We start from the raw sequence: 12,814 nt of genomic DNA on the forward strand, positions 1-12,814 counted from the left end.
CCCTTTAAAGGCTCCATCCATCACCCTTTTAAGAAAAACTGCTTCACCTTCAGCATTGTTGAGGGGGTCAGTTGATGTATTTTGAGCATACAAATCAACCCCTGGATCAAGGCCAGGACATCTGACCCAAGATATTCTTCCAGTGTCCTATTTATGAATGACACAAAAAGTAAATTGAGCTAACCTAGTGTTCTCTTTTAGGAGCCAGAATGGAAAAAAAAGAAAGACCAAGAAGGAAGAAGCAGAGATACAGTGAAGCTGAGTAACATTAGTGCATAAGCACTGGAGTAAAGATCCATGAATTTCTGCTGTTGAGGTCTCTAGAACTGATGGGTTCTAGAATCATCATCTGGCTCCATTCTCAGCAAAAACTCGTCCAGTCATGGTTCTTGCTTGAGATTCCTTTTATGACAGGTAACACTCAATGAGTCCTTACTAAGTATTACGTATTGTGCTTTGTAAACATTGTTACATTCAACCTTTACAATAACCCAAATGAGAAAGGTACTTTGTCCTCTGTTCATAGATGAGAAAACTGAGGCTCAGAGATGTCAAGTAACTAGTTCCACAACTAGTTAATGGCAGAACCAGGACTCATATCTGCGTCTTTTGACCCACTGTCTTAACCACAATGTTATAATGTCCCCTTTAATGCTAATGTGCTTCCTTAAAAAACAATCCTTATTCTGAGCTAGATGAAACGGGTTTCTGTTCCTTTGACCAAAGGACTCAGATGAGATAGTACCTTGAAGCCAAAGTATGGCTGCCCTACTAGATCCTGCACCCCTCCCTGCTTCCATGACAACAAGCTTCTTCACATAGCTATCATTCTCTAGAAATGAATAGAACAAAATTAATTACTGGATTGTAGGGATTTTGAAATATAAAAAACAGAATGATATAAATCTATATCCTTTCCCTCTGTCTTTGAATACTTGAACATAGAATAAAGATGGAAATACAGCTGTGAAGAACCAGTTTCCTTCTCTACCCTCTGAAAAATTAAAAGAAGAAGCTCTAGTGGTGCCCACTTACGTAACAAAATTTTACAATCTGCTACTTCAAGGTTTAGAAGTTTAACTCGGGGTAGAATTTGGCTGATAACTATATACCATTTCAAAGGCAAAGAAAACGCTTCAATATCTTTCACTGTTTTTTTGACAGAGTCTGTTACTCCTAGGCTTTAGAAATGGTCATTCCTCAGATATCATCATTTTAATGAGTCATTTAGGTAAGCTGGGCAGTAGTGCAAGAAAGCATGAGTTTCTTATAAGGCAGCAAATAAATGACTGTAGATGATGGGAAAAAGACTAATTTTAAAAAAATCTATAATGGTAAAACATATTTTTGATAAATTTTCAGTTTTATGTTCATCATCCTAGGTATAATTCAACTGTGACTTTTTCTAGTCATTTGCAAGGAGGCAAGTAAAGTGTTTATATGACTACCTTTTATCAAATTCAAAAGCTAATATAGTTTTTATAGAAGGTAAGTAACTTCTTAATCTAACTCTTGTCTTTCTCACAGTTGTGCAATCAACTTTTATCTTCAAGATAACGACTAACTTATAGCAAGCTAGAATATTTTAGAATCTTCTTTAATGAAGGAAGGTAGCAAGAAACAAGGGTGGCATTTACAGTTTTGTGTGTCTTGGTCATGCTGCACTACAAAACCATTTAGGTTTGCTAAAGATGCTAACTGGGTATTTTTTTCCTTAATAGGATGTTTTAATTACTTTATAATTGCTTTACTATTTCTTTAAAATTGATTCTTCAGAAAGACCACGTATGTCTTTTGATATGAGTACAGATCACTGTCTCCTTACATTGTGTTCTAATGTTAGCTTAAATTACAAAAATGAAAAAAAGTCTGAAAAACCCTTAGCCATTAAATTGATATATTTAACAAGTCACGACCTTGAAATCTTGCTCTATCTGAAAGCACCATTAAAAATGCTTGATTATTATTACTAGAGGAAATTTTAAATAAAAGTTAATTAATCTACAAAACTCCCAGGCGGTTAACTGATTTTAGGGGCTAAATTTCTGGTACTTCTAATTATCCTCTGATGGCTTTACTCAGTGTCTCACAACCATGGCAGATGACAATGAAAAACTGCAGTGAAATTCATCCACCCTGACACTGTGCTAAGCACCAGCTTCTCCCTCTCCAAGTAAAATCAATACTCTGTTTGAGTAAACACATTTACAGCTTTATTAGGATGTCTTGCTTGTTCTATAACAGCTACTTGAAGCTGTGGTAACAAATCGACTCAACTCAGTTAAACCTAGAGAGCTGGGTAAGAGGCCCATCGATAAGGTTGTTATAAAAATAAACTGCAGGGGATCAGAAAGCTGGAGCAAACAGTCTGGCAAATGTCAATATTTTCCCTTACAGAGGATGACAAAAACAGTGAGATCATGTGGAAAGCCTTTTTTTTCCCCCTTAAAAATGTCTCTTGTTTCAAATGGATAAAGCATTTCTACCTTTTGTGCACAACTCTTCTGAATGAAATTTTTACTTCCTAATTCCCATGTGCATCTGAATAGAAAGCTGATGTAAATACTTGATATTTCTTCTGCCTTTTCAGAATCTTTATTTTCCTTTACATTAAGTGGCTTATTTTTGTCTTCACTGACTTTATAAAATAACCTTATTCAAGTTATCTGGAATACCCACGGTGGTTCAGTCTTACCTTCTTTTTATTGATGAAACAAAACTATCACCAAAATTTGGGAGGTCACAGTGTTCAGTCTTACCATTGTATCTGAGACCTGATGTTCTACCTTCCAAATTAGGTCTTCCAAATTAACGTATTTAACAAGAGCAAACACTGTTAGCTATAGACAGACTACACAACCTCCTGATGAGTGGCAGTACATAAAAACGTCTGCTACCTATTAGGAGCAAGCCTCCACAGTGGCTACAGCTCTACCAAATAAGAACTCATATACCCTATTTTAGATGTTCACAGGTTGCTCAAAGAACTAACATATGGCAGGAAATTCCCACTTCAATTTGGCTGGCTTAGACTACCCAGATGTGACAAAGTAATGGTTTCCCCCTGCTGAAAAAGCCTGAGACATAAGCTTTTTTTTTTTTCTTTCATTTTCTATGTAGTTTAGTTAGTAAAATTTTGTTTTGACTTCATATTGACTACCAGCTAGTCATGAACTTCAACAACAACTTGTGACTCATATGTTAAAAAACACAGATTTTTCTGGAAAAAGGAAATCAACAAACATTAAGTTTTGAAATAACTTAAAAAGCTACTGTGCCTGTCAGGGTAAGGTCTGACCTAGCAGATATTTGCATAATGAAAACCAAAGCCTAAGTGGTGTCAGATGGTGTAGTGACTGACATGGACAGGAAGTCAATTCAGAGCGAAGGTTCCTTTATGATAGCTCAGCACAATATGCTCTCCCACACAAAGACAGCGACTGACCAGTATGGTATAACACACAGGCAGTGATCAGTGCTATAACAATGAGGATAACTTATTTCCTCTCTCTGGTATCTGAAAATGGAAACTTGTCAAACTCTATTAACATGGTGTGGGATATTACATTCAAATTATTAAAAAAAAAAATCCCAAACCAAGAAAAACCTTTCAATGCTCCTAATTCAGAAAAGAAGCTCCTAAAAAGTACCAGAAAGCAGTATGTTTTACTTGTATGGATAAGTTGCCCTTACACTCCAGCCCCTTTCAAAATACTGCTGTAATGATCATTACTCCTTAAGTAACAAAAATGTACAGGATGAGATTAGAATCTGAATTCTAAACCTAACCTGTGAGCTCTTGATGTGGTTCCCAAAATAAAAGTTTAGCACATGCTTCTGTTTATTGTGAAAGCTTTAACATCTTGGATACCCACATGCCAAAAACAAAAACACTACATCAAAGGCTTCTATCCATTTAGGGTATTGACTCTTGACCTGTATATTTCCAAAAGGCCTACTTAACTGACAACTTTCATTTGGCTTATGAACATATGTAATTACTGATCATGAATTAATGAGTTAGGAGATCTAGCTTCTAGTATTGCATATTTGCAATTAACTCCTTTTCTTTGGTCTCACTTTCCTCATCCATCAAATGGGGGCTTTTTAACAGATCATGTTAGGTTTTCATAACTAATATCAACCCATTCAAGGGAGCTCTTTTATGAACTGCTAAATAAAATGTGGATAAGGTCATATGGGGGATTTGTTTAACCTAATTTCATTTTGATTCAGATAAGACCTCATTTGAACATGGTTTCACTATTGAAAACCTGAAAACCAGGAAACATGATTTAAAAAAATTCTCCCTTTCAGCACTAACATCTTAAGCAATAATAATTAAAAACAAAAAGGCATATCAGGACAAAGTCATAGCTGTAGGAGTAAGGAGATGACAGTAAGATTATTTATGCTTCAATTCATATGCAAGATAAGTAATTTTGTTACATTTTAACTCAATTCAAAAACCTGTATTTGATCAACTGACAATTCTTCACAGCAGGGTGGTTTTAAAATTCTAAGAGCACTCCATGACAGAGACTGGTTTTAATTTGCCATTTATTTCATGGGCTAGAAATAAAAGGTACATATCTTAACTTCATAAAATGTCAATGTAAACTAGATAATTAAATGAAAAATAAATTAAGATCCTGTGTTCATACCCCAGGTTTGGGAACTCATATCTGATGGGATAATAGCTGTGAATTTAGTGATCATGTCGATAAATTTTTGTTTCATTCAGACCTCTGTTGACAGTAAACAGCCATTTGACAACACAGGTTAGACTTCATACAAATTTTCATATAGTTTGGACGTTGTTTCTAATAACTTATACACCATGGCTAAGACTCTGGCTAAGTCACAAGGTGGACCAGGCTAAGCATCAGTACCACCAACATGTGATTTCATTTATTTTGATTATACTAATAACAAAGCCAATAAAGGCACATGGTAACAAATTCAAACATCACTGAGACAAGATTTTCAACTGAATATATTCAGCTTTGTGAAAACTTACTACACTGCTCCTACCTTTTTTTTTTTTTTCATTTTGTCATTGACTGATGAAATCTCTGTAGACTGGCCCCAGTCTACAGACCAGTGGTTAGAAAGGCACTTTGGATATTTCTCCTCATTTGGAGGGGAAGACAAGAGGATATACTAACAGAATGGAGTATAACAAAATAATCAGAGTTAAGAACTTTGCAGTCAAACTTTAAGTTTGAATCCTGGCTTTCACTGTGACCTTGGGCAAATTACTTAATCTCTCGAACCTCTGAGACTAGAGGAACTGCCCAATTGAGCCTGGGCCCAGCTGTCAATTCACAGATTTGTGGAGCTAAATAAATGGTTGTTCTTTCAGGTCACTAAGTTTTGAGGGTGGTGTGTTACACAGCAAAACCTAACTGATACTGGCTGTATGAATCAGACAGATAAGGTAGATAAAATTGACCAAATACATGTAATAGCAGCATAAACCGCTACTGGATTCAAATTAGTTCTATGTGACTCACAAACTTGTTAAAGGTTGGAAAACTTACACACATATATTTTGTCATGTCACACTTCTAAGAAAATCAACTTCAGAAAGTTTTGCTTATGATATTTCTTCTGCCCTCTTCTACCAAATGAAATCTTATAAATACCAACATTGTTTCCTTAGAATAAGCATTTCTCAATAGCCTTCAAATACAGGAAATGTAAGGTTGATCTTTGGGCTTTCCAGGTGACTCAGTGGTAAAGAATCCACCCGCAATCCAGGAGACGTGGGTTTGATTCCCGGGTCGTAAAAGATCCCCTGGAGAAGGAAATGGCAATCCACTCCAGTATTCCTGCCTAGGAAATCCCACAGAGAGAGGAGCCTGCCAGGCTCTTTTTGGAGTCACAAAAGAGTTGGACATGACTTAGCAACTAAACAATAACAAGATTCATATATACGTTTCAGGATCTGATAGCCTACACGGCTCAGCCTGTCTCTAAATTATCCAAATCTCCAGAAGACAAAGTCCTTTGAATTCCATTATCTATTAACAATTGCTTCTAGATGGAGGCCATCCAAGATACTGTATCTTTGAGGGAACATTTCTAATGGTGAGAAATTTCAGACTTTATCTTAAACTCATCCTGTATCCCATGTGAATGAAAGTTATTTCTCTTTTTTGTTAAGGCTCGAGGATCATCTTTACCTCTTTAGACAAAGGCTTAAATAATCTTTGGCAAGGTTCATGAAATTTGGTCCTGGTCCAGTGTCAGCTTATAGAAATCTCTAGATGAGAAACATCAGCATAGCATGTCATGAAGAATCCTAGGACTGTGCAAGGTGTGAATCTCTTTTCCCTTCCCCCTTGCATGAACTTGAGCTGCTGTCTGTGTTGTATTTCAAATTCCTAATGACCAAGTCTGGTGTGCTGCCATTCATGGCATCACAAAGAGTCAGACATGACTGAGCAACTGTACAACAAATGGCCAAGTGTATTCTATACCTCATTTAATGGTTTTAAGGGAAACTGCTTAAGAAATTAAACACCAAAGATGTCCTCCTAGAGGTAAAAGACAGAGAAGGGATTCTTGTTGCTGTGGGACATGGTAGGAATATGCAGCAATCTTCTCGGTTACCATGCACAAATAAATCTGCATACAGTGGGTCATATGAAGGTTTTGATTTTTGAGTAAAGAAGTGTGAGAAATGATATATTCAACATGCACCAAGCTATTTTCTAGTCCTCTGAGTTGACAGCAAAAGAAGGGGGTTGTGCAAAAAAAAAAGAAAATCATAAGAATTCTGCACCACTTCTTTGCATAGCATGATGAGGCAGCAGTTTAGAAAAATGGGAGAGTAAGCTATTAATACAAATGTTTGGGAACAAAAAGCAAGGGGAGAATAGAGAATATAAACATAATTTAGATTCCCTATGATTTTCAGAAATGTAGACAGGTGCTACTTGAAAAGGAAGTAGTATCTCTGCTCTAGAAACTTAAATCTTTTTTTTAAAAACAAAACATCTTTTCTGAACATAAATTAGAAAGTGAAGCTAATGTTCCTTTTTATTAGATGAGAAATAGGATAATTATTTACAGTGTGATTGCTAAGTAGCTTTAATGGTCATTTGCATGTTGTAGGTAATATCTTTTAGGAAAATTCATTTTCCTTGCAAAAGCTGTCATGAGAAATTTGAAAATATAAATATTAAAGGCAGCACAGTTACTCTACTATCATTCAAAATAAACTGTTCTAACCTATATATGGCTTTTAACCATTATTTAATGAAGCTCTTTAAATCCTAAGAATGCTGGCCCTTGAGTGAGGTCTCTAGTCTTTTATCTGAGAGTTATATTAATATATATGTGCCTGGGAATAATGTGTCAAAGGTGTACTCAGTCTAAAAATGATTAGCAGATCTAGTCCATATTCCTACAGCTGCCATGAAACATATAACTAAATCATATTAGATTAACACAAGCTCGTATTGACAGCCCACTGGGAACATATTGATTAGGTCCCCTTTCATGGTATTTGTTATGATTTTTCTTCTCAGTTTCATTTACTGGGAAGACACAGGGGAAGAGATTTCACTGGGAACAATGACAGTGCCTGTCACAAAATGTTCTCAATGTTTCCATTTGTTACTATGGCAGTGACAAAGAGGGTTCCAAATGAAAAGGCAAACCTGCTGTGACAAAGCACAGCAGGACAACAGGAAGAAATTTTCTACTGACCTGGGAAATTAGGAAATCATACTTAGAGATTATAGAATTGACTCCATTTCCAAGGGTACAATCGTAGTGCTTGGGCTTTTGAGGGAGAATGTGAAAAGGGTAGTTCCATCAGGGCTGGCTAGTGACACATAAGAAAGTGCTTAAGATCTACAAACAGAACAAGGAGGTATGCTTGTAGAGGTTGGAGCTATTTGTCACTGTCACTAAACCCTGGAGATGGAACTATGAATTTAATTTATGTCTATTTGGGGTAGTCATTTTAAAATTATACATCAGTGATGTAGTCATGTCCCTCTTATGTGGTTAATAAGAATACATGGCACTCTGGTATTGTGATATGTAATATCACCACATGGTAGGTGAAGTCATCATTTATCTAAGAACTTAAATTTGGGACTGGAATACCGTTATGCAAATTCACAAAAGAAAGAAATACTTTTAAGCCAGCAAAACTTGAAAGTAATAGGAGGAATATATTAACCATCTAAAGATAAAATGTGTCAATCAGAAAGGAGGTATATTAATCAGGCAATAAAGCACAAAAAAGAAACTACATAAGACATGCAAATGTTGCCACTGCCTCTCCATTCATGTTCAAGCCAAAGGAATATGCTTTCCCAGGTACAGAGATGGAAGTAGGGGATTTTAACCAATGGATTTTTCACTTTTCAAACTAACAAGACCATCTCTATTGTAAGACAGACGCATCACCCTGGTGCTGTTAAACAGTTGATTCATATAACTCCCTCCATTCAGATTCCATGCTGGCCAAACAAGTTAATGATCTGTCTTTCAGTATGTAGCGCCATCAATTCCACTATTTAGCAAGAAGTTTCCGGTTCAAACTCACTGGGGATTCCAGTTCTTTGATTCTCTTCCCTTTCCCTTTCTCTTTCTTTTCTGCAACAATCTTACCCTAGAGTTCTCAGAATCCTATCAGATAACAAAAGCTCCTGTTCAATAAATGAAGTCATCTATGCAGATGACAGGAAAATTCTCTTTGGCAAAACCAGTTATTATTAGTAAGGCTGGTCTGTGGTTCTGAGTCCTAATGATGAGATTTCCCTAAACATTTAGAGAAGCAGAACAGTTCATACTGCCTATCTCTGCTACTTTCTAGCTATGAGACTTTGGGCAAGTTACCCAACCCTTCTGTGTCTCAGCTTTATTATCAGTAAAATGGGGTTAAATATAACTTATCTCCAGGATCTTTTATGAACATTAAATGAGTTAATATATGTAAAGTGCCTAGGATATCGATTGGCTTGCAGTACTACGTGTTACTAATTGCTATTACTGTATAGCTTGACTTAAGTAAACAGAATGTGCTGAACTAGCCAACATTAGTATTCTTTGTTAAAATCACATTATTTATCTCATTGCATGACTCAGTCTTTCAGGATCTGATTATCTTGTGGAGCAATGAGAGTAGGGTTAAATGAAAAAAAAATGGCTACCTAATTGAGATATGCAGATGACACCACCCTATGGCAGAAAGTGAAGAAGAACTAAAGAACCTCTTGATGAAAGTGAAAGAGGAGAGTGAAAAAGTTGGCATAAAGTTCAACATTCAGAAAACTAAGATCATGGCATCTGGTCCCATTACTTCATGGCAAATAGATGGAAACAGTGGAAACAGTGGCTGATTTTATTTTTTGGGGCTCCAAAATCACTGCAGATGGTGACTGTAGCTGTGAAATTAAAAGACACTTACTCCTTGGAAGGAAAGTTATGACCAACCTAGACAGCATATTAAAAAGAACAGATGTTACTTTGCCGACAAAGGTCTGTTTAGTCAAGGCTACGGTTTTTCCAGTAGTCATGTATGGATGTGAGAGTTGGACAATAAAGAAAGCTGAAATCAGAAGAATTCATGCTTTGGAACTGTGGTATTAGAAAAGACTCTTGAGAGTCCCTTGGACTGCAAGAAGATCCAACCAGTCCATCCTAAAGGAGATCAGTCCTGTTCATTGGAAGGACTGATGTTGAAGCTGAAACTCCAATACTTTGGCCACCTGATGTGAAAAGCTAACTCATTTGAAAAGACCCTGGTGCTGGGAAAGATTGAAGGCAGGAGGAGACAGAGATGACAGAATGAGATGGTTGGATGGCATCACCGACTCAATGGACATGAGTTTGGGTAAACTCCGGGAGTTGGTGATGGATAGGGAGGCCTGGCATGCTGCAGTCCATGGGGGCACAAAGAGTTGGACATGACTGAGCGACTGAACTGAACTGAATTGAGGTTTTACCAGTAAAGTTCTGCCTAGTTTCAGCCTGCCTTCCACTTTCTCTATACTGATTTCAACTCTCTGTAGTGAAATCCAGGGTATGATGAAAGTGAATCAAGTGAGGAAGCTGCCAACATATTACAAAAGGGGTTGGCAAACCATAGCTAAGGGTCAAACCCAGCCTGTGGTCTGCTTTTTTACAGTTGGAGAGCGAAGAAAGGTTTTCACATTTTTAGAGTACTGTAAAACATGAAAAAACAAAACAAGAAACAAGCAAGAAAACAAATGAGAAGAATATGCAATATAGCCTATATATGGTTTGCAAAGCCTAACATATTTACTACCTGGCCCTTTAGGATAAAAAAGCTTGCAGGTCCCTGCTCCACACTCTTTCCTTTTTATTTACCTCACTGTACCCCAACCATAAGTATATAATGAAGTTGAGTAAGAAAAACAAGATAAACAGGCTGAAAATCCTCTAAGAGCCCAAGTGCTTTGATGACATAGTTAACCATAATACAAATGGGTAGCTGGCTGTTCCTACTTCGTATCTTAAGAATGACTTTTCTCTTCCTCAGAAAGTCTACATATTCCTACCTTGTACTAGAAACATTATAGGAGGTAGGGGCCTATGGAGAAGGCAATGGCAACCGACTCCAGTACTCTTGCCTGGGAAGTCCCATGGATGGAGGAGTCTGGTGGGCTGCAGTCCTTGGGGTCGCAAAGAGTTGGACGCAACTGAGTGACTTCACTTTCACTTTTCACTTTCATGCACTGGAGAAGGAAATGGCAACCCACTCCAGTGTTCTTGCCTGGAGAATCCCAGGGACGGGGGAGCCTCGTGGGCTGCCGTCGGTAGGGTCTCACAGAGTCGAACACGACGGAAGTGACTTAGCAACAGCAGCAGCAGGGGTCTATAACGGAATTGCTGTTGCAAGGCTAGGAAACCCAGGCCTGAGGATCAGAAGTAGTGGCTAATTAGGTCACCATCATCATATTATCATCATTATATTTATGGTGGCCTCAGGAGGTACCAAACTAAACAGCAAAGAAAGAGAATTCTGTTTTAAGTATTTTTAAATGCTTAAATAATACACACAAAAGTTATAAGTTTATAAGTTTCTGTACTAAGATTACTGGTTTAACCAATTTTTAACCAGGAAGTCAATAGTGTCTCCTTAATGTATTACAGAATTTGACCCAATTCTGGATAAGGTGTTTTTAGGTTACATGGTATTAGATTTTACATGGTATTAGAGCTCTGAAGCAGCATGGAATAGAAAAAACAGCTGCAAAATAATCAATGGTGAAAACTTTCACAGCAAAGAAATAAAAGATACATGAATGACAGCAAAGTAGTACATTATTTGTTGTGTGCACATGTACTCTTTCCCAAGAACAGGGCATGGTGCATGCAACCAGTCTTATGTTAACAGTTTAAGACTAGTAATGAAAGTTTCAAAGAAGGAAACATGAAACATTTATGCTAGTGAAATAGAATATTAAAATAAAAAGAATATAAATATTTTAAACAATACTAAGTTAAAACCATTACATAATCTCAAATAAGTTTCCCATAATTCAAATTATACTCCAAGGAAAGAAGGACAAGTTCCATTTACCTTCCTTTCCTTGATGTTATGAGAACTAAAGATCAGGAGGGACTCTTTTGGGCTATCATTCAGGAATCTAAAGCTTTCTAGAGATCTTAACCTAGCTTAACTACACTTAGCTAGAAGGAGTTCAGAACTTATGAATCAGATTTTATATCAACCTAAGTCAGGAAGCCAAGTGAAAATGAAGCTGCTCAGTTGTGTCTGACTCTTTGCAACCCCATGGACAGCAGCTTGCCAGGCTTCTCTGTCCATGGGATTTTTCATGCAAGAATAATGGAGTGGGTTGCCATTTTCTTCTCCAGGGGAATCTTCCCAACCCAGGGATCAAACTGGGGTCTCCCACATTGCAGGCAGACCCTTTACTATCTGGGCCACCAGGGAATCCCTAAGTTAGGAAGCCAAGACTCTGCCAATTTTCTTGATTTTATTCTTGACTACTCACTCCAAAAGAGACTTAGTTCTTATAAATATCCAATCATGTGTTAGAAACAGATGATACAATCAAAGGATATAATCCAAAGACATCATCCTTAGTTATTAGCATACTACTAATATTCACAACTTGTTTTAAAGAACAACAATGTATTAACATTTCAGCTTGAAGGGCTATGAATATGCTATGTACTATACTTGATGCAGCTTGTTTATGCAATATTCTGACAGACACAATTAATCTTGTGAAAATGACTGGGATATAGCATAACAGTAAATTACCTTTAAGCCCCAAATATGTATTTTTCTATAGTGATATACCCTTCATAAAAATGATAGAAGCATATGGAAAAAATATCAGGAGTTAATTCTTTAAAAGAAGAAAGTGAAAGTTATTAAATTAAAAAATCTTGGCCATGTGGCAAAGATAGGGTTAAAGGAAATGTTTAACTTATAAGTAAGAATCATATAAATGAGTCTGTACCTCCAACAAATGCATCTCCAGCTCCATTGGTATCAACAACTTCTTTCTGGTCTTGATCCAAGACAGCAAAAGCGGTGACTTCATTTTCTGCAATTAGAGCCAAAGCAAGGCAGAATGACTTCTCTTTGTAACACTCAATATACAGACTAACCCAGAAAAGCTTAAAGCTCCTACAGCATTCAAAGAGAGCGACAGAACATGAGGTCCATATTCTGCACACAGCACTTGGGAACCAAGGTGAAAGGCCAACTGTAAGCAATGTGCTTTTGGTAATTTTCAGCACACAGATGCCATATATTTTGTCAAGAGTTACACTGAGGGTGGTTCACATT

General features: G+C 37.0%; 1 protein-coding gene across 1 annotated transcript in view; it reads right to left on the bottom strand.

Annotated features, from left to right (window-relative positions):
- The window catches only part of ADK (adenosine kinase), a 504,899-nt gene that overhangs the window by 18,845 nt on the left and 473,240 nt on the right, over nucleotides 1-12,814 (bottom strand). The window contains exon 10 of the mRNA XM_068981947.1: nucleotides 12,483-12,569. Within this exon, the coding sequence (XP_068838048.1) occupies nucleotides 12,483-12,569 (87 nt within the window). The remainder of the gene's footprint in view (nucleotides 1-12,482; nucleotides 12,570-12,814) is intronic.

Source organism: Capricornis sumatraensis, chromosome 10, assembly GCF_032405125.1.
Source record: "Capricornis sumatraensis isolate serow.1 chromosome 10, serow.2, whole genome shotgun sequence".
Lineage (NCBI taxonomy): Eukaryota > Metazoa > Chordata > Mammalia > Artiodactyla > Bovidae > Capricornis > Capricornis sumatraensis.